Genomic DNA, 25,774 nt, shown 5'->3' on the forward strand with positions numbered 1-25,774 from the left:
CAGCACTAAATTATTAAAAAGTACAGTGAGTAAGGGACCTGGTGCAAAGCCACACAGTGTACAAACATTAACACCGAGTAAACAGTGCTTGCCTCGTAAAAATATTGTTTTCATTAAAATGCACAAATGCAGCAGTAGTACCGTGCAGAATATCTTGTTTCGATACGGAGAAAAGCATGATCTGGACTTTGTTATACCACCTGATGGGCACCATCTAGGGCAGTCACCTTTTGATAAGAGGTTCCTGTTACAGCTACCGACAAAGGAGTACAATATCCTGTGTCACCATACCAGATTCAGCGAAAAGGGTAGGTTCCATACATCATGTAGTTGCAAATTCAGTATGGCAGATTTTAAATTGATCATTCATTCATTCATATTCATTCATATATTCATTCATATATTTTATTTCCATAAAAATCAAAGACATTACATAAAAAAAATATATATATATAAACACGGTACATATGGAGGAAAAGGCTGGAAGACCAAAAAGGTCTGAAAGTTAGCCTTTCCCTGAAATCAAATGAAATTAACAAAATAAATCAACATCACATAACATAACCAAAAGACAAGGGAAGGGGGGGCTCACGAAAAAGATTAATTATATTTAGAGATCAGTTTTGTTTTGAATTGATTACGGAAATGTTTAACAGATTTTGAAGCTTTCAGATTTTTATCTAAAGAATTCCAAAGAATGGGACCTCTTGTACGTATGGCATGATCAGAAAAGACTTTCTTATTTTTGGTTAGATTTAGGTCATTTACATATCGTGTCGTGTAGTTATGTATGTCAGAACGTTTGGTAAAATAATTATCAAATGAACAGGGCAGCTCATTTATAGAGTGCCTGTACATGAATATACCTAATTCCAGTGTGTACATATCTTCAACTTTTAATATGTTATAATTAGCAAACAATGGCGCTGTGTGGTCTCTGTAGTGACCGTTTGCCACCGTTCTAATAGCCCATTTGAATTTTTACAATTTTATTTAAGTAAGTTTTACATGTATTTCCCCATAAAAGTACTCCATAATTCAAATAAGGCAATATTAACGTACAATAAAGTGTAAATAAAATACGATTTGGAACAAAATGTTTCAATTTATTCATGACACCGACATTTGTGACTACCTCTGCGCTGCCCTTAACAGCTTGTGTTCAATTGTTTTACACCATCCCATGACACACTTCAATTAATATTTAGCCTGTGCGGTTTATGCAGACTCCGTCCAGACCAGTCTTGGAATTTGGCGAAAAAATATTCCATATTATAAGGCTGTACTACAAGCAGGCATTATAACTGTTTCCCTGTTTCTCTTGGTAGGTATGGAAGAAGTGATGGCCACAGACTCTGTCTACGTTAGCATCTTACGTGAACCTGTGGCCATGTACGAATCTGTATTCACTTACATCGAATACAATACCATCTACCACCTGAATGAAATAAATCCACTGAAACAATTTCTGGAGAATCCTCGAAAATATTACGACCAATATGATGGAAAAGATCGAGGCAAAAATCCCATGCTGTTTGATTTTGGTCTGGAAAACTATCAAAAGGATGACCAGGTGTTAATTGATGACATGATCGAAAAGCTGGACAAACGTTTTGATCTTGTCATGATGACCGAATACTTCTATGAAAGCTTGATTTTATTCAAAGATCTCATGTGTTGGACCATGGACGATATTGTGTATTTCACGCTAAATGCCCGTAGCAAAGATTCTGTTATACATGATATCACTCCTCGAATGAAAGAGCAAATTAGTCGGTGGAATTTAGGAGATGTCAAACTATACGATCATTTCAACAAAACTTTCTGGCAAAAAGTGAGGGATTTTGGAGAAGAGCGCATGAATAGAGAGATCACAGAACTTATAGAACGGAATGAGCAGCTTTATACATACTGCATCGCTCAGGTTAGAGACAACAGCGACAGAGTATGGCATCCTCCAGGAGTGAAAGTGGAAAGCTTTGAACTGAATCCTGCCGCTCAAAATGACTCACAATGTGTAGCCATGACAAGAACCGAGATACCGTATACCAGTCTCTTGCAAAGGAAAATGAAATCAAAATACCATCTTACGTGATCGTATTGGGCGACATATTAGGCTCAAGGGTTGATGGGAGCTAGAGAAATTACCTCTTGTTAAGCGTTCTTGAAGATATTCCACTTTCGCTCTGCCCGACTTGGCACTGTTTACAGCGTAAATAGGAATAGTTTAGCTAGCTATATCCTATACTAGTAATTCCTTTATAACTATTAAAGATACAGTAAATTGTTTATAAACATTTCTTGTAATTGTTATTCTATAGTCGCATAGAACTTGTTATGAGTGTAAAGTTGGGTATGACTAACATGTTTTGCTTTAAAAGTGATATCGGAAATATATTGAGTAACAATATGAGGGATGCCCAGTGGGCACCCTTGAGCATTCCGAGAAATTCAGGGGAAATACACAGGGGTCAAATACACAGGAGTCAAAACTCAAAATTGATCCGATTTTGTTCAACCCTATTGCAAAATGATCCCCATATTATAAGGATTCAGAAAATATATAGTTTGACCTACCTACGACGAATCGATCTGGCGTCATTGGCGAAAAGGTCAAGGGTTGGAATTTGGGCTCCATAGGGGTAAAACACTGGAAAGTTCCCCAATTTTGATGAAAATGGTCTTAAAATGTTTATACTGTTATAATCATTCAGAAAAGAAATAGTTTGCACTATCTACAATGTTTCGTTACTATGGTAACACACCACAAGGAGTTATTGCCCATATTGAGTCCAATTGATGTTGACGTATTTTCCCGCGTTACCTAGGTAACGAAATGTCGTACACAGTGAGAACTATTCTTTTTCTGAATTATTATAACCAGTTAAAAAAGTTTGAGACCATTTTTTTTCATCAAAATCGGATAAAAATGTTGAGTTTTGACCCCTGTGTAACCTTTGACCTCATATTTCTTTTATTGCTCAAGAGTGCCCACTGGGCACCTGTAATATCTGACCTCTCAGCATGTTATCCTTCAACGTTAAACAAGAAAATGTTAGCCATACGCAACTTTACACTAAAGGGAGAAGAACAAAAGGCATCTACTCGACTACTAAGATGAAACATACACAATCTTATGCCGCGCTAACTATATGTGGAAGGTAGCGTCTGCAATGTTCAGTGTAATCAAATGAAATACTATAATAGCTGATAGGGACGGAAACCAACCAAATTTGTCATAGGTTTGAATTGCTAGTAGAAACATCGTGAATTTAGCATCACAAACTCTCATATATCTGAGTAGAATGTTGTACTTAACGTGATGCAGCCGCCATTGGCTTTTCTGGAATATAATCTGCAACATTCTGTGGGCAAACATTGGTCAAATGTAAGTAAATAACTAAAATCGCTTAATTGGAATAATACCAACCAGCAACGAAAATCGAGTCAAGAGTACGTGGGACGTTTGAGGTAAGTAAAGCTGGTATATACTTTCTTGTTATAAGAAGACAGAAGAAAGAAAAAAGTGAGAAAAATAGAAAGCAATGGAATTGGACCACACAGGGACTCGAACCCGTAGTTAAGTTTCCCAGCTCAAAACTATTACATAGCCGAGTTTGAGTCCGGCGCGCTAATCGAAAAACCTTGTTTTTTTTGCAAAAGTGGCTTCAATTTGGAGTAAAAATCAATTGGTAGAGTAAGCGAAAACAGTTGAGAAATAATGTAGGTAGTTAGATGTCAAAATTAACGTTCCACAATCAAGATATCGATAATGTACCAAAACAGTTTTTTGTCGTGCAAGATTCTCGAAAATGTTCCCCCAAAACGGGCTTCTAGAATTTAATCGGTACTGCATTTGGTGCTGTTAAATCGCAACATTTTTTCTTTGATCGATCTGTAGTACAATACAAATGAAGGAGAAAACAATCACTCAGCGTGGTTTTATACGGGACGCACATTTGAAAAAAAAAACACAAAAAAACATGGAACCATGTAAACGGGTTCTAAAAATTTGTATAAACACACAAAAATAATGTAAAACTACATCCAATGCACCAACATTTCTCTCACTGCGATATTTGATTACTTTTAGAGAAAACTTTTTTAGAAAACAACCTTATAGCGGCCGTCAGCCTTTCGCCATCTTGTGGGTACAAATGATACGAGTGTTCATGCGTCGGACACTACGCGCAGGGCGCAGCTTGCTACGCAGCTGTTATCACGCATCATCACGCATGAAGATCGAACGACCATCGCAGCCTGTACCCACAAGATGGTGGCATATGACGTCACGCTGACGGCCTCTTAACGTCTTTTATACGTTTTTTATACGTTTGTTTGTCTAACCTTAACCTGCGCAGTCGTAAAAATGAGTCATTTGGTGGCAGCAGCGCATACGTAGTGGGAAAGATACATATCTATCTATCTACAGGTGGTAAGTCAAGGTCAGTGGTGCGGCAATCGTATTTTGCTATACTTAACCTGAGTACCTCGGAACTATTAAACACGGCGGAACAAAATCGCCATGCGTGGCTGTTGAAGAACTAGTGGATTCGCCCTACTATCATGGCAACTTATTGTCACGAAGATATAGGAATGATGACATGACAAAAAGGTTTGCTTTTAATCTGTTTAGATTTAGAAACATATGGTCCCGCAGATTGTACAAAATAACAATCGAACACTCAACAAGTCTATGGAGAGGTGATTTCTTTAATTTATTTCATAAAAACAACATTTTTGTATATTTTAAATTTACTCACTTGTATGACATCAACAAATGTACAAAACAAAAACAAATATGTAACAAGATATGATATGAGCCTAGGATTGGTATTGTGGTACATTGTATTTACATTTTGTTGAGTATCTGATACAAAATCACCACCATATTTTGAAATTTCAATAACGCGTGTTTCTTCGTTTCTACTTTTACGCTGATTATACGAATTTTAGCATCATTTCCAAGGTTACCATCGATTTGTAGAAGCTATGAGCAGTTTTAGTAGCAGTTGATAGCTACTCAAGATGTATAAACACAACAGCAAAATGCATAGACATGGAACAGCTTCCTGGACCGACCACATTCACAGCCCAATAATTGGCACCCAACACAAGAAATCTGTGAGTAAATGGAATAGAGTGGAACAAGACCTGTTTCTAAAGAAAGTGTGTGAAAAGCAGGAGCAGCCCCGTTCCACACTATTCCACTTACTCTTTTGAAACAATTTTACTGTTGTGTCAGTTGGATAACTGCTTGGTTACTGACATGTGTGTAGAGTAGAGTATTGAAGTAATCCTGTGTGTAATTCTTGTTCATTTTTATGGACAGGATTTTAAGATATGGCCTTGTGAAAATTATAAGTTTCTTATTGAGCCCACTATTTTTTGTTTTATTGGCTTTCATTGTTACATAATCTGCACTGGCACTGTTCTCCCAAGGTTCGCAGTGATCATGCGCTACATTTAGTATGTTGAGACACAAGGGCAAAGTGGAGAGGGCGTACTTTGAAGTGAGTAATCTTTTGTATGCTTCTCAGCTGACAAAAGATTACTCACTTCAAAGTACGCCCTCTTCTTTTATGCCCGCCATATTTCAAAAAAGGCTTAAATGTTCTAGTCACAGTCCAAATCTGAGATGAAAGAAATTAAACAAAACATTATCTTTACACTATTTTTGTTTTATTGGCTTTCATTGTTACATAATCAGCACTGGCACTATTCTCCCAAGGTTCGCAGTGATCATGCGATACATTTAGTATGTTGAGACACAAGGGCAAAGTGGAAATAATATTATGTTTTTATAATTAAAGATTGTGTGTTCCTTCTCCGTCTCCAGGGGCGTAGCAAGAGCCTCGGGCCCATGGACAAGAAACAGTGGGGGGTCTTTTTAACATGTTCCTCTTAGTCTAGTCCGACAACATCATGTCTTGGACCAAATTTGGTAAAATTCCACAAATTTGCGCGTTTCGCGCATATTATCATACTAGCCCTTCACATAGCAAAATTCACCTTCATTTTGAGCAAAAATGGTCTGAGATTAAAAGGCCCCCGCGGTAAACAAAACTTAGCCTCTTGAGAGCACACGACTTCCTCACGGTGATTTTGGGGCCTCCAAATTTTGGCCTGGCTCAGGTAAATTTGGCCCTGCGTTTTAGTATATGAAGAGCTTTGTTGCAAAACCCTTACATCCACTTTTGACTTTTTAGAAAAACAGCTTTTTTAATTGTGCAAGTATTATTTGTTCGATTTGATTCAATTTGGGATTGGATAAATCGAAATAGAAACAAAAGTAATACTTGCACAATTAAAAAAAGCTGTTTTTCTCAAAAAGTCAAAAGTGGATGTAAGGGGTTTTGCAACAAAATAAATTTACCCCGTTTCTAGAACCACCTTTGCAATCAAATTTGAGCCCATTTGTTTGCACTACATTATGTAACTTGACTAATGCTTTGAAAATCAAAAAGAAAAATTGAAATATCTCATTTACTTTTTTTATTATGAATTTTAATTAAATTCGGGAAAATGGCATTTTTGGGTATTTCCGAAGCTACACCTTTTGTTAATTAAAATGATTTTTTCAAACATAGTGACCCAAAAACAGTTCCTTTTGGTTTTAATAGGTAAAGAACATTCCAGGCTACCATTATACATCAAAAAATTTAAAACAAAACAATTCTATATTCATTTTAAGTTCAGATTTCCGGAAATTCCCTAAGATTTCCCAAACGGGAAATATGCTATAACTCCGGAAGGGAAGGTCGTATGAAGGTCAAACAACCACCAAAATGTGTATTTTTACCCACACTATAATATTATGCCAATAACTCATTTTGGCTAAAAGTGGATGTAAGGGGTTTTGAAACAAAGCTCTTCATATATCTCCTTAAACAGCGTTTCTTTCATTTGTTCTTTTGCTTGGGGCACCTGAACCTTCAGGGCCCATGGACTTTGTCTACCATGTCCCCGTTTGCTACGCCTCTGTCCGACCCTTCTTCCCTTCAAGCAATCTTGGTGTAACGTATACAACCACCAACTGTCAATCCCTTTATCAGAGAGTGGAAATGCGTGAAATATAGTGTACCACCACGATTATAATCCCCAATAGTATGATTAAACTAACGATTAGGGAAGTACTATATTTATTCTTGATTATTATGCAGTTTATATTTATACTGCACTGACCCGAGTACATTCTAAAGTGTGTTTCAAATTATCGCGGGGGTTGAGAGCCAGAAAGCCTTAACTCAAGAAATTCCAATTGTCAATATTTTTGCGAACCTATTTACAACTCACAATATAAATGTCTGGTTTAACTCAAATTTGGTCCTATAACCGTTATCCTACTCATTATATCAAATTAAGAATAGTAGAATTGATATTATTCTTTAGAATTCCTTTAAGTACTTAAGTTACGTCTTTCTGGCGCTAACTGAAATCTACAATATCTGAGTTCTAACGTTCAATGTTTAAGGTTAGCAACTACCGTAAAACCTCGTCTACAAGCATATACAGTGATTTTGATGAAGGCTATATTAAAACAAAGCAGCCATGAATATCCCAATGCAGAAGATTGGTCTTACAATAATACTTGTTTGTAAATGCTTGTATCGGTAATTTAGTTGCTAAAATCCATAATGTTCCAAATTTGTCGATAGATGGCGCCTGGATTAAGCTTTCATCAAAAACTCTCTATATACTTGTAGACGAGGTTTCACGGTAGTTTGGAATAATGGTCATTCATTAAGAGGGGTAGACAAGCTGATATTAGTATTGGCTAAATGAGTTAGAATAATCTGGCTGGTGATTATTTTGGTACCAAAATCTCAAAATGACCAAAACGTGAGTTACGGATTTCTCGTTCTGAATCCACGATACTCAGAAGAACTCACTTAGCATCACATTCTCTAGCCCCAAATTTTGGTAGATTCTTTTTTAATTGCCACCTGAGAAAAATTCAAGTTTTCAATAGGAAGGACACATGGTACCTTAATGAAAGACTGATATAAAAAGACTAGTTCGCGTCTGACGTCATGGCAAAGGCGCGCCGTGATTGGTTGCCGACCTGCGCAGTATGGTATTTTTTGTCTAGTTGTCAGAATTTCAGACGCGATCTAGTCTTTTAATATCTGTCTTTCATTATACACACATGGTCATTATTTCCTTTTTTTTGGTTTCATTTGTAAGTTTGAGGTCTTGAGCGCCACCTTGAAATTTTGATCACATTATTATATATCAGTTTACAATAATTGTAAGAATAATACTCGGGTCAGTAAGGTTTTTTAGTAAATATATAGATTAAAAGTGCTGCGGCTTTCTTTCGTTTTTTATGCTCAGTTGCTGTTGTCTGTGTAAAGCTTTATACCGTTATTGCTTCTATCAAATGCAGCTATTATATCATATAGTTCCCATGTGTCTGTGTAATTTACGGACCTGAAAAGCAGAAAATAAGTCGAAAGATAGCAATGTGAAAGCAATCGTCATCATCATCATCATCGTCATCATCATCATCATCATCGTCATCGTCATCATCATCATCACCATCGTCACAACTGGCAGTAAAATCACTTTGTAAATAGCACAAAGTGATGTCGACAGATCATCATCATTATCATCATCTTCATCATCGTCATCATCATCATCATCATCATCATCATCCATCATCATCATCATCATCATCATCATCATCATCATCATCATCATCATCATATCGTCATCATCATAATCATCGTCATCATCATAATCACAATTATACATCTATACTGATGACATCAATAAAAAATAAATAAAATAAATTTGTTTGCTCCCAATATTACAGTTTTCGGTTTTTTAGCATATATGTACATGTGCATGCTATATATTTTGTTGAAGACATAATATATAATATGCAATTTTATTGAAAACCTCTAATCATCTTACAATCGGCCTCATCGGAATTGTCACGACAATCATCTCTTCCATTGCATTTAAGGACAGGTGGAATACACCTCCGGTTTGCACAGCGGAAGTGACCTTCGTTTCGACACGGACCTACAATAATTTGAGACAAAATTATTAGTAGTGAGATTTACACAATTTTCAATAATATGAAATAGAATGTCGCATGGCAGATTATTGACACCATTACTGAAATAAGTGATTTCAGTGTGTAAAATTCAGCCAAAAAGCAACTAGTCCGCAGGACAGGCCTGCTACTAAAAATAACCTGCCAGGCCTGAAACTAACCCTTCCCATGCATTTTATGCTTAACTTTGGGGTCTTTTATACGTACCGGTGCTCGGGTGCTTTCTTAGTGTCTAGTAATCAGTGGACACAATTTCCAAGGCACATAAAATTGAAAACTCTTCAAGCTGACCCGCTACCAAAATGACTTTACCTGGAATTTTGCAAAAACGATTCTCTTATAAACCATCTATGCAAAGTTTCCACCTCGATACACCTGAAGCTACCTGAGCACACATTTTCATCCAAGAGCTTCCAAACAGAGAAAATTGTCTCCACCACAGTCTTTGATTACACTAGACGGTTGAGTGCATAGCGTCGTATCAGCTGTGGAGCTTCTAGATGGACCCCTGTATTTGGTTTTTGTCGAAACCTCATGTGTTCCCTTCATCCAATCAGAATTTCTTTTATATCAAACGAAAGCTAACACTTCCCCCTAAAGACACTTTTCTTCACTAGGTCAACAGATAACGCCCCAGCAAACACAAAAACGTTTTAAATAAGTTATATTTTGGCTTTTGGTTTAGGTAAAAACGTTTTAATAACATTAAAATGTCGGTTATATAAAGGTCATGATAACGTTTTAAAACGCTTAGTATGAAAACAGACCACAACAATATTTTTAAATGTTTTCAAAAAATGTTATTATAAACTATTTTTGCAAACATTTTTGCCAAATATTGTATCAATACTTTGAACCCAGCAAACACAGAAATGTTCTTAAAATGTTGTTTTTTTCAAAACCTTTTAATAACATTTAAATGTCGGGGTATATAAAGGTCATGTGTTTGCTGGGGCAATTCAATGTTATAGCCAGGCGAATGTGGTAAATCTGTAGAAAACTACCTATCCAAGCACATGTTTTGACCAAAATGTAGGTTTTAAAAGTCAAAACCTCAAGTGTTCCTTACAATATTGTCCAATTTTATGTCATTAAATGAAAAAGCACACTTATTGTCCATACAAGACTAGAATGAGCAATGGCCTATTCTGTTTAAATTGCAAAAATTAAAAATATTAATCTTGTGCAAAAGTTACTTTTTTTCGCCTGTTTTGTCATACGGTTGTAAATTCAATGAACTATGACTTTGCAAAAGAGCGCTTACAAATTGACATGCTTACAACTGCAATTTTAATGCTGAAATGGACCAAAATAAGGCTAATTGTGGCCTAAGAAGGTAAACATCACAAATGTGGTCAATTCGGTTCAGTTATAATGGCAACATATCAGGACGTTCTTCGGACGGGTTAGGAAAATATCACGTCCGAAAACAGCTGCGTCTTGGACGTGCGGACAGCCTATATTTTTCATACTGAATATATGCTTACAATGTCAGCGTAATTTGACAAGTTTTACATAGGGAGCACGGTGGCCGAGCGGGCTAGGACTCATAATCGGAAGGTTGTTGGTTCGAGCCCCGGCGACGCCATCGTGTTATGCCCTTGGGTAAGGCACTTTATCTCGATTACTCCTCTCCACCCAGGTGTGAAATGGGGAGCTGTTATGAATACTGTCCATTGAGCGCCGCCCAAAGGTATGAGCATGCCTTGGGCATTGTATGGCAGCTGACATATTCTAATGACGGTGGAATAAATGTAAAGCGCTTTGGTACATGTTCACATGTGAAAGGCGCTGTATAAATCCCAACATTTATTTACATTACACGGAATCTGAAATAAATATGAAACATTTTACGATTACAATTATACTTGTGTAAATATTGCTCTACCTACATAGGGTAATGGCCCAGATCCTTTGCAATATACTACATGTATACATAGATGCTAGTTATTTTAAAGACAAGTGTATTGTTACACTCCTGTTGCCATGGTAAGGAAGCAAGAAAGTCCGGGGGTCACTCTCACACATAAGTGCTACCCACCCGTATACACAAAAAACGTCGAAAAGGGTAGGTTATTTTGACATATGATGCGTCGACGTCTTTTGATATATTTCTCGCTGTTAATCGCACTTTAGGGTGCCAGAATAAGTCAAACTCTTCGCTGTTTAGGGTTGAAAACTGGGCTGAAACTTAAGACTATCCTCAAGAGTAAATTGCCTTAGAGTAACTATACATTTTAAGACATTTAAATCTATGCACAAATACGCCTTTAAGCGTAGGTTTCTCGTGAATGATTCCATTTAGATGTTCAAAATTTGATGGTGTGCGTTACGCCATTAAGTGTCCAATTTGGAGGTGTGTGTACACGGGTGGGTAGCACTTATGTGTGAGGGTTACCCCGGGCATGAAAGGAAACGCAAATCGAAGACAGAATAATTCATGGGTATATGTACATGGCAACATGATGCACACATGAGATACTATTTTATCAATCTTTGACTTACAGTTCATTTCATCCTTCTCTGTTTCTATGCAATCAGGGAGCCCATCACACACACGCCACTCATCAATACACGGTCCTTCAGGTGAACAAGCAAAGTCACCTTCTATGCATGGGCCTGTAAAAGAAGAAAATCGGACGCATGCCTTCTTTACAATAGTGGCATTATTGGGATAAGCGGACAGTAATATCGTACGCCATCATTTCGATATCTCATCACATCAGCATTTGTTGGCTGCGAACACAGACTACTACATAACCTTTACAATCATTCAAAGTCCCGAGTCTTGTATTCCCGCATATTCATGAGTGCAAATTGTGACCCGTTACAGCAAAAGGTACCTTAAGTCGGGAGCTACATATGCCTTATTTTGCTAGTAACAAATGCATTCTAAACCAATCATTAATCCTATTGTTGTAGAGGATAATAAGCTTGTACCTGTCTATAGAACTGTTTGTTATACAGCTCTAGTCTTTATTTGATATGGCTAATCCTGTTCAAGTGGCATGAGTGGTGGGTTACAAAAGCATTGTATTGTATTTGTATAGGTATGTATTAGCCACCCACTAACAATGAGACGACATTCCTGAACCTCGTTGACTTGTAGATGATTTGAAATGACCGCCACTTCAGATTGTCATTATTGTTTGATATTTTCTGCCAACATTGGGGAAAAAGAGACACTTGTAGCAGCCGACATAAGGTACCTTTCGCTGTAACGGGTCACAATTGTTCAATCATGCGCGCCTAACAATCACGCCAGATAGAGCTCTGGTGTCTTCGCGTTAACGCGAAATGCCGTAAAAATACGCAGTACGTGCGTAGCAGTTTCACCTGTCGCATATCGTGGAGCAATCGGCCCCCATTATCGAGTGAAGCTGAGAAGTTTGGAGTTTGTCTGTTATCTCTTTAGTCCATGGCTGCGGTGTGTCACAAGCTTCCTCCAATAAGATCTGCCCTGAGCTATATTTATAATCTGAGCTGCGGATTTCATGAAAAAAATATGGAGCGCCTTCGACGGATCCAGCTTCAGCAGGTCGAGCACCAACAGTACCCGAGCCTGATTTTGATCTTGTCACCCTGGTCTCACGGTTACTCAAAGTGCCGATTTGGAAAGAATTCAGAGAAGAGCGTGCAAGATCATCATGGGGAAGCAGTACACAACTTATAACGAAGCTCTTGAGATCTGTGGTATCAATACATTAGGTGTCAGAAGAGATCAATTATGTTTGAATTTCTTTAAGTCACTCATGAACTCTGAGCGGTTCAGTACTTGGGTCCCTACTTCCCGAGGCAATGTTCATCGAAGAAATTTGAGGAATTCCAACAAACTGACCATACCCAGGTATAGAACCGATCGTTGTAGGAAGAGCCCAATCTTGTGACATAAGCTTGCCTGTTTTTTAGGAGTGTTTTTAAATTGCTATGTTCTAGCGCATGTCATGCTGTTTATATTATCATATCAAGTGCAATATCCTTTTTTATGTTGCAGGATTCTATTTCTTATTTTGGCTTGATTCTTGAAAGTGTAGTTGGTGTGTGTGAGTTGCGTGTGGGTAGCGTTGGAGTGAGTGCCGTGGGTGTTTAAGCGTGTGTTTATTATGTGATTTGTTTGTGTGTGATGAGGTGGGTGAGTATGTAGGGGTGTGTGGGATGTGTGGTGGGGGTGCGTTGGGGTGAGTGTGTGGGTGGGATGTGCGTAGGAGTGTTTGGGAGTGTGATTGGGTCTGTATGAGTGTATGGGGCATATGTACTGGTCAATGCTGTTTTGTTATTTTTGTAATTTTCTCGTATGGTGTATATGCTTATTATTATGTTGTTGAATTTGTATGTAAAATTGTTGCAATTCGGTTTCTATACTGTGATGACAATTTCTTAATAAACCTTTTTTGAATGAATGAATGAATGAATGAATGAATGAATGAATGAATGAGCCTTCCGCCGGTGCTGCCGCACCAAAGTCTAGGAAGCGTAAAGGTGGCAATGGAATATCTGACAATCCCACCAAGAAGAGCAAGTCTGTGATGTACTTGTGGTACAGTACTTTATGTCTTCCCTGACTTATTTTAGAGCATAGATATTAATTAGCTCGTTTGATGGTTTCCGGTAGATGTGCCCGAGCCATTTTATGTCGTGGTTGAATGAGGTATAAAAGTGGCTGCTGGTTGGTTATCTGGTACGCAGTCACATTGGATACTGGATCATAGTTACGGATCCTCAATTGGAAGCACAACTGTCTGTTTAATCATCTTCAGATGATACTGATCTTGAGTTGAGTGGAGATGTAGCTTGATTTCCAGATTCTGTCAAGTTCCCAAATGGCAACCCATGCAAGAGCTCCGCGCCTTCTAATTTCTCTTTTTAGAGGCTATCATAGATCTAAGGTATCGGAAATATCCAACTCGCTTAATTTTTCACAATTAAAAAGAGGCAGGTATAAAACCTCTGCTTTTTCAATGTTACTAAATACTGTGACTTCCTTAGCTGCTTTAGTGTGAGATTGTACTTGCACATGAGCTTCGTCCTTGCTGCCAGCAAACAGGGCAATATCAAGAAGAAGACGATGACTTTAAGTTATATATTTGGCTCACCTGTTGTAGTAGACTCCTTTGTCGTAACGATCACGCCTAAATGGATGACAAAAAAATTATACCGGTATACACAATTGGTATAAATTGCCTTCATCAGAAAAAAAAAAAAGAATTACAACTTGTTATAATATGTATCGACACCATATTATATACGTCTATGTTAATAATCGTCAAAGCCACCCCTTATCAAATTCATATTTCGTGCCAGACCGGAAGTCAGCCCTCAATGAATTTTAACCCAAAATTCTTGAGCATATTGTTAATGGATGTTCAGGAATTGGTTTAATTTACTATAAATTTGAGATTTATTTACTTTCTGACTCATTATCCATTTCATCTGCATTTTCATAACTAGTTTCACATCATCCAAATGCAACTGTAAAAAGTATCAAGTGCAATTTGAATGTAAAACAAATTGCTACAATTGCTTACAACTATAGTCTTAACTTGTCTCATTTGATTCATCACCACAATTATCTTACCCATCGCAAATCAGCTCAGAATCTACTCAGAATCAATACAACTTAAGTTAGCACATCGGACATGATATCGTTATGAATTCGGCAGACAGTCGAATCCGGGTTTGGCTTTTGGTAAATTCATTTTACGCATGCATTACTTTTGAATTTGAAAACAAGGGATCAACGCTGTACATAATAGAGGGCAGCATTTGTAACGGAGATCACAGGCGGCGAGTGGCATGATAGAGAGAGACGGCTAAACTGCTCAGCCGTATGGCACTATCCATACAATCGGAACACGAAGGTAAATCAGAACTGAATTTCGCAGCTGCCGTGATCACTGGTACGCGCCATTCAATATGCACACTGAGCGATCGGAGCCTAACCAACACGGCGAATTTAAAACCGTCACAGCGACTCTCACCCAGTAATAATCAAATTTTACTGTATTTAATTAATTTGAATGTTAGTTTTGTGGGGTTCAATATCAAACCCAAACGGGGTTAGCTTGTATTAATATTATCTATTAACATAGGCCTATTTGTTTGTGATATTTTATGTGTTTTGAAATTTCAAAATAATCCCATTCAATTTCACGGCTGACAGAGGAAATTTACTGAATTTAGAGAATGCACGGCGTTCACCACCTGGGAGATCAGATGATAACGGCATAATAAGTAATCAAAAGAGGGCGGCATGCATGGTTAGCTAACGGTGAAAGCTGTCCTCTATAGGTAAAGCATTGATCCCTTGTTCTCTAATTCAAAAATAATGCATGCGTAACATGAATTTACCAAAAGCCGAATCCGGATTCGGCCGTCTGCCGAATTCATAACGATAAATTATAAGCAATTTTTATTTAAAACCTCTAATCATCTTACAATCGGCCTCATCGGAATTGTCACCGTCTCGACAATCATCTACCCCATTGCATATCAGGTCAGAATCAATACACCTCATGTTTGCACAGCGGACATCACCATCGCTTGGACATGGACCTAGATTTATAAAATAAAGTGGTAAGTTTTGCATTAATAGATTAAACACTATGATGATGCCATGCGCCACTACTGGCTGCTGCCATTATTGCATGTAAACAGGTTGCCTAGAAACAGGACTTTCATGCTGTGTGTAGTCTTTCTGTACGTTTGAATAGAAAAGTTGTAAAGGTAACTATTTTAGACCAACATTTGCTTTTGTTTGTTTGTTTGTTTTGTTTTGTTTTTCGTTTTTGTGATTATGGAACAATACTTTTAGTTGTTGGTTTTTTTATACATGTCGGAAAATATTTTTTATCAAGTTCATTGAATCATTTCACGAAAATTCATAACAAAATGGCATATGCTTTACCTATCAATTTGTAGTCTTCTAACGTCTTTAATGACGGCACCCAAGGCCGCTAGACGAATTCATTAATTTGAAATAATCAATTCGATATTACCATTTTATATTACCGCCATATTGTAGCACTGGTGCAACACGTCGCTCAAAAGACCCGGAAGTTTGAAGACCCGCTATTCAGAATTTTCTGAGTAACGGGCCTACTCAGAAAATACCCGCGGGTTTTCTGATTAGCGGGTCTTCTGGTTAGCGGGTCATTTTAAATGAAAACAAGCCCGCTATTCAGAATTTGACGGGTTTCCTGAATAGTGGGCCTTCTTAGTAACGGTACTTCTGAGTTGCCCACTGTAGCGCAACCTAACCTATATGTTCTGAATATTTGTTAGCGTGTTGGAAACTGAAATATAACTCACAATCTTTCTCATCGTAAAGTGTTTCCGTGCAATCTACTACGTCATCACAAAAACGATGGTTTGGAATGCATGGTCCGTCATCAGAACAGGGAGATTGATCCGGGCCACAGAAATCTGAACAAAATGAAAAACTAATGATTAGACGGAGTTTCTGAAAGAGTGACAGTTTTAGAGATAAATAGGTAAATACGATAAATAGTAATAATCAAGGGAGATAGTGAGTAATGTAAATTACAATATTAAGCGATTTGAATTGATTGATCGGCTCGACGCTCTGGAAATGTAAGTAAACACTGAGCATGCGTGAGAATCGATATTCTGCAAAAGCGATAGAGTATAAATTCAGCTTAACGCGGAAAAGAAAACACACGATAGACAGTGCAAACTATACTTGTTTAAGGTTAAACAAAGTGTTGAAGGGCTTTACCTCCAGAAAAAATATATTATTACCTTATACGTAAGAAAATATGTCTACTTATCATGTGAAATAAAAAATCCGGAAAAATTGTGTGAAAATGTGTTTTAGCCTATTTTTAAGCTGTTATCAAGCACTATTATTCGATTTGTTTACAAGCGCCAAGCAACTGTCGTCTGGGAGAGTGATTGACATCTTTATTATTAGAGAAGAATGGAATCTGTATAGTTCATGAATATTCATGTAGTATACACAACCTGTATCCCAGCCATTTTTGCCTAGTTATCGTAATCGTTCATATAAGACGCCCATATGATCCATGGTGTTAAACTGATATTCAACAACTTTATATCTCTCGATCTTTGCGATCCGAAATATTGAATTTCAACTTTAGGCACATCTCTAGCAAGGTAATAAATACCTGTCACAAATAGAGGTCTTGAAATGTTACTTGCAACGTTAAAAATGTGAATAGAGAACAAATCGGGTTCAAACATGCTTCAAAAATATGAAGGTAATTGTCAACGCCTACTACCAGAATAGCCGGAAGAGGGCAGACTTCATAAGGGAGTGTTCATATATTTTAGTGGGGACAAAGAATTTGGAACTTATTTCGGGAAATTTCCTGGGTTTTTGGTTTTGTTTTTTTATTTTATCTTCCTGTTCGGGTGTTTCGGTTGGCACATTTTCGGGGCATTTTCATGCACTTTACAGGAGTTTTTCGTGGTTTCTCTGTAGCTGCCGTGTGTACTTTTCCCCACGTACAGGGTATAAATCCTGGGGTATAAATAAATAAATGAATAATAAAATATAAAAAAAAGAATCTGGAACTTCAACGTCAAAAACAAGACAAATTGTACCCTGCTAAAAATATCAACCCATATCCTCTCTGAGAATAAAAATAATAAGACTCAACCTCACCTGCAAAAAATATTTTTCGGGGATAATTTGGGATAAGTTCGGGCCTATTTTATTGCGACAATTTTCAAAATCTATAAGGTGAAATGTGTCGTGGGGATGTGCGGCAGATTTGGGGTGCATTTTCAGCCATTTAGTTTAGACTCTGTTGTATTTTTAGCCATGATTTTATTGACCCTCAGTGTCATGAAAATTAGGTTCAAGAAGGGTATTTTCAATAATTTTCTCGAAAAGTAAATATTTGCGAAAACTTTCAGTCCAAAAGTTGATACAATTTTGGGTCTGTTTTCTTCAAATTTGGTTTAAAATCGTACCGTAGTTTTTCGGAGTCACAGCCTCACATCCTTACCCAAACCAGCTTGAGAAGGTTCCCCCGGGTGTGTGCAAATTTGTAATTTATAGGCCTACACTCGTTATTTAAGCCTAAAATCAAAGTGTTAATACCATTAACACTGCCATGGCCCGTTTTGTCGTGATGACTGGCTTCCAAAATGTAGGCCTATTTTAAATTATAAATCTGGTCCCGCTAGAGGTGTGTTTTTACCCGCGGAGGTCTCTCCCTCGGGTTCGTGGATGTGCCACAGTTTTGGGGTAGGCCTACCTTTTCAACGACTATGATGGGTGGGTTTACAGCGAAGACCAACTTTTGGGCGCATTTTGGCAAAAGTGCCCTTTAAAAAGCGTCAAATTAGGCCAAATGTGTATGACTTTGATCCCTGCGGTACAAATGTTTTGAAGAGACCCGCCCGAGGTGTTTTTATTTTAAAAAAATGGTCGGGCCTGCTAAAAAACCTCCTGAATCAAACATGGGTAGGCCTACCAAAATGCCTTGAGACCCCCCCAACCCAGCGCCGGGACCTACATGACATGATATTCTCCGCGAGTCCACCAGAAAATATAAAAATACAACATTTTGATAGGCCTACTATATTTGTCTGTATAAAGAGCTAGGCGTACCGGGATTTGCCGACTCCAATGTTCATTTTGAACCATTAATATTTGAGCCACGGCGCTCGGGAATGTGAAAAGCGGGGGGAGAGGAGCAACAAATTATTCAGGACGATGCGTGAGATTTTACTCATTTTCCAGCTTTTTGCGTGAGATTTATTACGTAGGCGTGAGATTATACTACCTTGGCGTGAGACCGTGAGAAAGTGACCCAATGCGTGAGACTCACGGCCAATGCGTGAGAGTTGACAGCCCTGCTTGTAGGCCTACCGCGTATGTCTACCGTGATGACAGTAGCGTAGCTGCTGGGGGGGCAATTGCAAAATTGCCTATTTGGGCCCCCGCCCCTAGTGCAAGGAAAAAAAAAGAGGGAAAGGGGGGGGGGGGGAAAGAGGAAAAAAGAGAGGAGAGGGTGAGAGGAGGGGCAGAGAGATGGGGAATCCAAACGATATGCAATAGGCCTACAGCTCAATAGGCCTACCATATACGATTATGATAAGCCTGGCAAAAATTGTCTATTTGGGCCCCCGCCCCCAGTGGGACATTTGGTGGATATTTGGGCCCCTCCCCATAGGGCCTACTGTCTTGCCCCTCCTGGAAAAATCCCAGCTACGCCGCTGCGTGATGATGTTGCAAAGTTGCGGAAGTTCATTCATAAATTTCCCATTTCCACTCGACAACAACAGACCAGCACGCAGCGCGCAGTAGCTAATCCCCGAGCTAATCAGAGACATGTGCGTTTCTCTTTCAACAGAAAATAATGTGACCATGTGACTGACACGATGTACGCTTCAAATAATTATGCTCTCGGCGTCAAAAGTATGATAATGGAAAAAATTTATAATGAACACTCCCTTATTTAGCCACACCTTTCTCGTGTTGCCTGGTATATCAGCAAAATCCTACACTATCGCCTTCCCTTGGTAAAATCCCTGATAAAAACTCGTGATATTGAAATTGAATTTCAGCGCCAGAACTTCCGTCATTCTAGCATCATGGATGGATAGGCTATGCAGTGGCGCTGCTAGGGGGGCAGTATTTCCCCAATATTTTTTCTTTCTCATCCAGTTTTTAGGCAAAATCCCCACAATTATGTAATTTTCCACTTTTTGCGGCAATTTCAAGTGCAATAAGTGCCCCCGTCTCAAATTCACTTCCCCCCGGGCCCCATGCCCGGAAAAAAATTCCGACGGTTCCGCCACTACGGGTATGGCCATAGCTAGGGGCGTCCCCCCCCGTTGCCCTTGGTTATGCTGGACGTATGAGAAATTTAGAGCTTGTTCAATTCCGCCAATTTTAGAAATTTTAAAGGTAGGCCTATATACAGTGTAGGCATGTATATAGCCTATAGAAAAACGGATCACAGTCAAATAAAATATAAAAATCGTAGGCCCAATAATTTTACTAATGGCATTTATTGAGCTGCTCACTTCTTGAAAATCCTATGGTTTAATTATATAATTGAGCTCCTTGTCAAGCTCCTCAGTAGGCCTACACATAGGAGAGTGACTAACTGAGCTCCTGCTATTTTCAGAAATGAAGGCCTGGCCTATTAAATGAATAATTAGGATTGAGGCAGCCTTTTGTTTCATTTTACAGAACTTTTTTAATCCCCCAAAATTAGTGGTTTTTTTTTAATGGGGAGTAGGCTTTTAAAACGAAATTCAAATTTGGCAATATTTTCCATTGCTTAATGAATTGATCTGCGTGAAAATGCCTAAACATGTGGCCAGAGCGGGATGACTGGTATAAAAATCTTAACTTGTGAGAAAGGACGTAGGCCTATGGGGTTGTATGAGGCTGTGGATCACGAAATGCCCGTTTAATGTGTGCTAGGTAAAGTCATTCTTCCTTTCGACCTGCCAAAATCAGTAATTTTATTCCCTCCCCCGGCCCCGGCTTGCCAAAAAATTGCTTTCTCGAAAGGCTGTGCAATCAGTACCGGTATTAGCCTACTAATTATAAGCCAAAATTTCCAAGCGACTCGCTAAAATCGCTTGCCTCCTGTCTCGGCCAGCCGAAAATCGCTTGTCCGCACCCCCTGGACTGCCAAATTTTGTGGCCCCTCCCCTTGGCCTGCCAAAATGCCCCATCCCTTTGCATATAGCCTATAGCATATGCCAATTTTTTGGGATCCCCAATTTCCATACCCATACCCATACCTTAAATGGATTTCTAAATATCTACCTGTTGCAAGCGCAGCATTGGCGCTGGATTTTAAGCTAGAAAATACCTAAATATTTTAAAATCCAAACTCGGCAACACCACTTGCCCTCGGCAACACCACTTGGCAAATACAGCCCGTCGTAACAATGTCGTACGTAAACATGTGTTTTAAAAAGAAATGAGAGTGTCACTTCTGTCCAAAAAATTTCGAATTTTGGCCTTGAGCAGCGACAATCAGAGGTAAGAAAAACACAGTATGACGCAGCTTGAAATATAGAATCACTATATCAATTTTGAAGTGTGTACTTCAAAGCACAAGCCGAAACGAGGTGAAATGGTTCGAAAAAAAAATTGATTTCGCTGTATCTTTTTATCGCGAAACTAGACAATTTGGCAGCAGCGAGTCGGAAAAATAGCAAATATCTCAATTTTCTGCTATCGAAATGAAAATTTAAATAGCACCTGCATGCAGAAGAGGGTTTATAGAAATAATGTAGGTCAGAATTTTGTCTATGAAATCTTGCACGGAATTATTATTACTGGTTACAAAACGACATACAAGTGGAGGCCATTTTACTTCAAATTCGGCCAACATTTTAAGCTTACATAAAAAATCGAGACAACCAATATCAAGAATGAATATGCACATTCTTTTATTGACTTGTTTGTAATGTGCGTCGAAGTTCCCAACAAAATCGCCACTTCCAATGAGAAATTATGGCCGTGTTCCCAAAAATCTTGATGCTCCGGATATTGAAAAAATTTGAAATGTTTGAAAAGTACATTTCATTTTGAGCCAAGTGGAAAATTCAAGCATAATAATGACCCTTACACTTTCAGCTTTTAGACGTAGTTTGCGTTTTCTCTCCGATATTTATTTCCAGAAATAGATAAGTTTAAAGGGGGCTACGTGCATCCCATTTTGCTTCTGAAAATGGCAAAATTGTGTATAACCTTAAAAGGGCATTTCGTGATCCACAGCATCATCCCCCCACTTTCTCAAAAAAGTTGAGATTTTTATATCACTGGAAACCTCTGGCTACATAATGTTTATGTACAAAAAATCTGGTATTCCAGAACGAAATTACAACACATTGTGTATGGAGCAGTGTAATAAGCTTTGTTCGTGGATATTTACGGGAAAAAATGTCATAAAAAGAGATGCTAGGATCACGACATACTCCTTTAATATTGTGGTAAGATAAGGTGAATTTCAAACTATCAGAAATCGGAAAATTATGACAAAAAAGATTAAAACAACATATTTTATCAATATCCATAAGGAAAATACTGGATTTGCCAGGTTTAGCTCTCAATATTGCCTACCGTAGGTTTACGGTATATTAACTTAAAACACTTCATCAGATGTAGCATCTTCATTGGCTCAAACAGTTACCTTCACATGAATACTCTATCTCCAGATATTTGGATTTCCCTGGACATGGATCACCAAATACATCATCGTGTGCCAAGATGTCACATGTTCTGAACCCTTCACATTCTTGTTGAACAACTGTCAGTGAATTGTCGGCGGCACAATCAGCATGGCCGGGCCGTTTGGCACACACATCTGAGTTTTGACGGCCATATAACGCCGATAAAACATGAATTGTTTGACCAACGCCACATTCAAGATGAAAGTTATCATATTCACAGACAAAATTATCCATTTCAGCATCTAAAAAGAGAAAAATAAAGGGAGAAAACAACCATCATATCGTGGGTGTGCACAACATACGTTGTTTCTTTACAGGATTTACCTACCTTATAGGCTGTATAAGGGTGTAGTTGCAAACAGTTGAGGGTACCAGCTTATTTGATGCAGCTTGTTTTTCTGAGTAATTTGACACCAATTTTATTGAAATCGGCCAAAAATTGAGACAGTGCCGGCCAAATAACGACACACAAGGGGGGGGGGGGCAGATTTGACCTTTATTTTCTAGTTTTATGGGAATTTTATCACATTAAGGATTATATAATGCATTTTTGGTATCTACTTGGATAGTTTTAGCAGGAAGGTCATTTATGCACTTTGTGTCAAATGAAACTTTTTAATGTCCTTAAAATTAACGGTTTTGTGTATAATTAGGCCGTGAGGGCGCTTTACCTTTCAGCGACCCCTTTCGCAACCATTTTTGATTTTTAAGTTAATCATACTAGAGATAATAATCAATCATCCATATTCTGAAATTTTCAGCCATTTATCATTTTGGTGTGGCCTAGGAGCTAATTTTTAATACAGGGGTAACCTGGCCATAGCAATATACAGGGGTCAACTGAAATAAGGTTGATAGTTCAAGGTTGGATAGATGCTGTTATTTATCAGTAACTTTGATTTGATAAGAAACGATAACATTCTAGTAGGGGTATACGTAACAGCTATTAAGCTGAACAGCGCCCTCACATCCTAAATTGGCTCTTAAAACATGCATCAAAACATACGATTTGTATAAAAATGCATACACATATCCAGGGGACCAAAAATCATGTAAATAGTCATTAGAATCCAACAAAGAAAGCGCCCATAGCAAAGAACGCGCCCATAATTGTCAAATTAGTGAAAAATAGAAATCACCCGTATGCGTAGTTTTTTGGCCGGCACTGTCTCATTTTTCAACCGATTTTTTTAAAGGTGTTTCTTCTTATTTGTTCAAAGTGTGCCACTTGCTAATATTTACATTCAATCGGATGTCGTCTTCTGGGTCCACGAGGAGCTCAAAGTTTGGACGGGATCTTTGCAGCAAATATCTCAATTGCATATGAGCAGGCTTTTTTTATATATCCATTATTTGCACATTACAATCATGGCTCCCATATGCATTTTGTATCTAATTGGAGTGGAAATGGAATGTTTGATGGCTCCACATCATTTTTAGTGATTGACAAGTGTTCTACAATAACTATTCGTTAAGAAATTAATAGCTGCCATATACCAACATGTTATTTTAATACATTTGCTACCTGTTTACTTTTACGAGTCTAGTACAAAGCTACACCGATGTTCATTAAAAAGCTTTTTTTGGGGGAACACACGATAGATAGTGCAAACTATACTTGTGGTAAGATGAGGTGAATTTCAGACTATTTTTTTTAAAGAAATCAGAACTTACTAACATTTTGACAAGAATAATTAAAACAATTAATAGTATATTTTTTTAATATATATAAGGAAAGATTGGACAGACCTATATTAACTTCAAACACTTCAACAATTGTAGCATTTTCATTGGCTCAGTTGAGTTACCTTTACACGTATAGTCTATCTCCAGATATTTGAAGGTCCCTGGACATGGATCACCAAATACACCATTGCTCGCGATAATGTCACATGTTTCGCGTCCCTCACATTGCTGTCGAACAACTGCCAGTGAATTATCAGCGGCGCAACCTGTTTCAAGGATGTGCCCTAGACCGGTACACACATCGGGTTTATGACGGCCATATAACGCCGATGAAACATAAATCGTTTCACCAACGGCACATTCAAGGTGAAAGTTATTACGTTCACAGACATAATTATCCATTTCAGCATCTAAAAAGAGAAAAAATACACGAAGAGAATAACCATCATATCGTGAGTGTATATTATTTTGAAATGTATGTACTTTGAATGTTATGTGGATACGCTACGTCTACGCAATGCTGATCTGCATGCGAGGCGCAGTCTATTGCATTGATATGACACAAGAAACCCGTTACCCGTGGTCGAATGGCTCCGTTTTAACTGATATAATTCGAGACCGGGGCTCTGACTTGGGATTTCCTCTCGCATTGAAGTCTGATGCCCTAATAATTGCGTTAACTTGACTGCCTATCTGCTGATCAGTGTACTTCGGTTATATTTATAAATGCGTTTTTAATACGCACGTGACCTATGGGCACGACATACCAAGACCAGCAAGCGTGACCAAATACTCATGCATTTACCACTATACAGTAAAGGATGGATAAATATCACCAAATTTGTATTAATTGAATAGCAAAATGATTACACATGAAGGGATTCCGAATTTGTAATATGATATTAAAAGCAACATTTTGAAAGTATTTGATGACGGAAAAAATTATTCAACAACGGAAACGTTTACAATATAATCTCAAAGTTGAACAAAATATACAATCTTACTGCACAGTAGTGCATTCAAATGTATAGGAAATCCACCCGCTATGTAGAAGTTCACTTCGACACTTACTGTCTACAAGCTGTTATGGCAGCGCGGAGGTGGTCACGTGCGTATTTATAAAAGCGCATTTATAAATATAACCGAAGTACACTGCTGATAATAGACGAATAGAAGCAGATGCTGCATTTATACTTGGGAGGACAGAGCAAACTAAAACACTCTTAAACTACAAGATTCCTATAGCGGTCGCCTGCAGACGTACACAGGTACACCGTACCCAAGGTATCTGACTGGTACACACCGAGTACCTACACAGGACCAATGCTGCTACAGCACACGACCCACCAGCAGTGGTACTTCACTGGTACTACACTGGTATTCCGCTGGATAGCACCAGCCAAGTACCTTGGTGACGGTATACCTGCGCAGGCCATGCACCGCAATAGGTATCTGGTAGTAATACTATTTAAGAGTATAGACTAATTCAAAAACGACCTTACCTTATCATTTCGCCAAAACAAATTATGATGTCCCAGCCACCATTTCAAAGCCTGGGGTTAGTCATAAATTAGTCATTAGTCATAGATTAGTCATTAAGGTACATCAGGGACCTTGTAAGGAGGGACTGGAAACGCCTTCCATCCATTGTACCATGCGAGTTGCTGGTTTACAAATTATCCCCAGTTAAGCAAGCATGAATAATACGTTCATCAATAGACCATAGTACGAATCCAAGCACAGTTACAACACTGCGCTTGGCTTGTCTTGTACATTGCGAAATGAGCCTACTTGTTTGCTAGTATAATGACAGACTCTAGAAATGCCAACATA

The 25,774-nt window shown here is 38.3% G+C and overlaps 2 protein-coding genes across 3 annotated transcripts in view; one reads left to right on the forward strand and one right to left on the reverse strand.

Moving 5' to 3' along the window:
• The first annotated feature begins 6 nt into the window (after positions 1 to 6).
• Positions 7 to 2,627, forward strand: LOC140162485 (galactosylceramide sulfotransferase-like). The gene is made up of 2 exons (XM_072185726.1): positions 7 to 308; positions 1,329 to 2,627. Exons 1-2 carry the CDS (start codon positions 119 to 121, stop codon positions 2,093 to 2,095), a joined length of 957 nt encoding a protein of 318 aa, XP_072041827.1. The 5' UTR covers positions 7 to 118; the 3' UTR covers positions 2,096 to 2,627.
• A 3,973-nt stretch (positions 2,628 to 6,600) lies between these two features.
• The window catches only part of LOC140162487 (uncharacterized), a 142,071-nt gene continuing 122,897 nt past the window's right edge, over positions 6,601 to 25,774 (reverse strand). For both annotated transcript variants that reach the window (XM_072185728.1, XM_072185727.1), the window contains 7 exons: positions 22,216 to 22,497; positions 16,373 to 16,486; positions 15,500 to 15,616; positions 14,158 to 14,193; positions 11,570 to 11,683; positions 8,920 to 9,030; positions 6,601 to 8,433 (listed from right to left, as the gene is read on the reverse strand). In XM_072185728.1, the coding sequence (XP_072041829.1) occupies positions 8,426 to 8,433; positions 8,920 to 9,030; positions 11,570 to 11,683; positions 14,158 to 14,193; positions 15,500 to 15,616; positions 16,373 to 16,486; positions 22,216 to 22,497 (782 nt within the window). In that variant the 3' untranslated portion in view covers positions 6,601 to 8,425. The remainder of the gene's footprint in view (positions 8,434 to 8,919; positions 9,031 to 11,569; positions 11,684 to 14,157; positions 14,194 to 15,499; positions 15,617 to 16,372; positions 16,487 to 22,215; positions 22,498 to 25,774) is intronic.

This window comes from Amphiura filiformis, chromosome 10, assembly GCF_039555335.1.
Source record: "Amphiura filiformis chromosome 10, Afil_fr2py, whole genome shotgun sequence".
Taxonomy (NCBI): domain Eukaryota; kingdom Metazoa; phylum Echinodermata; class Ophiuroidea; order Amphilepidida; family Amphiuridae; genus Amphiura; species Amphiura filiformis.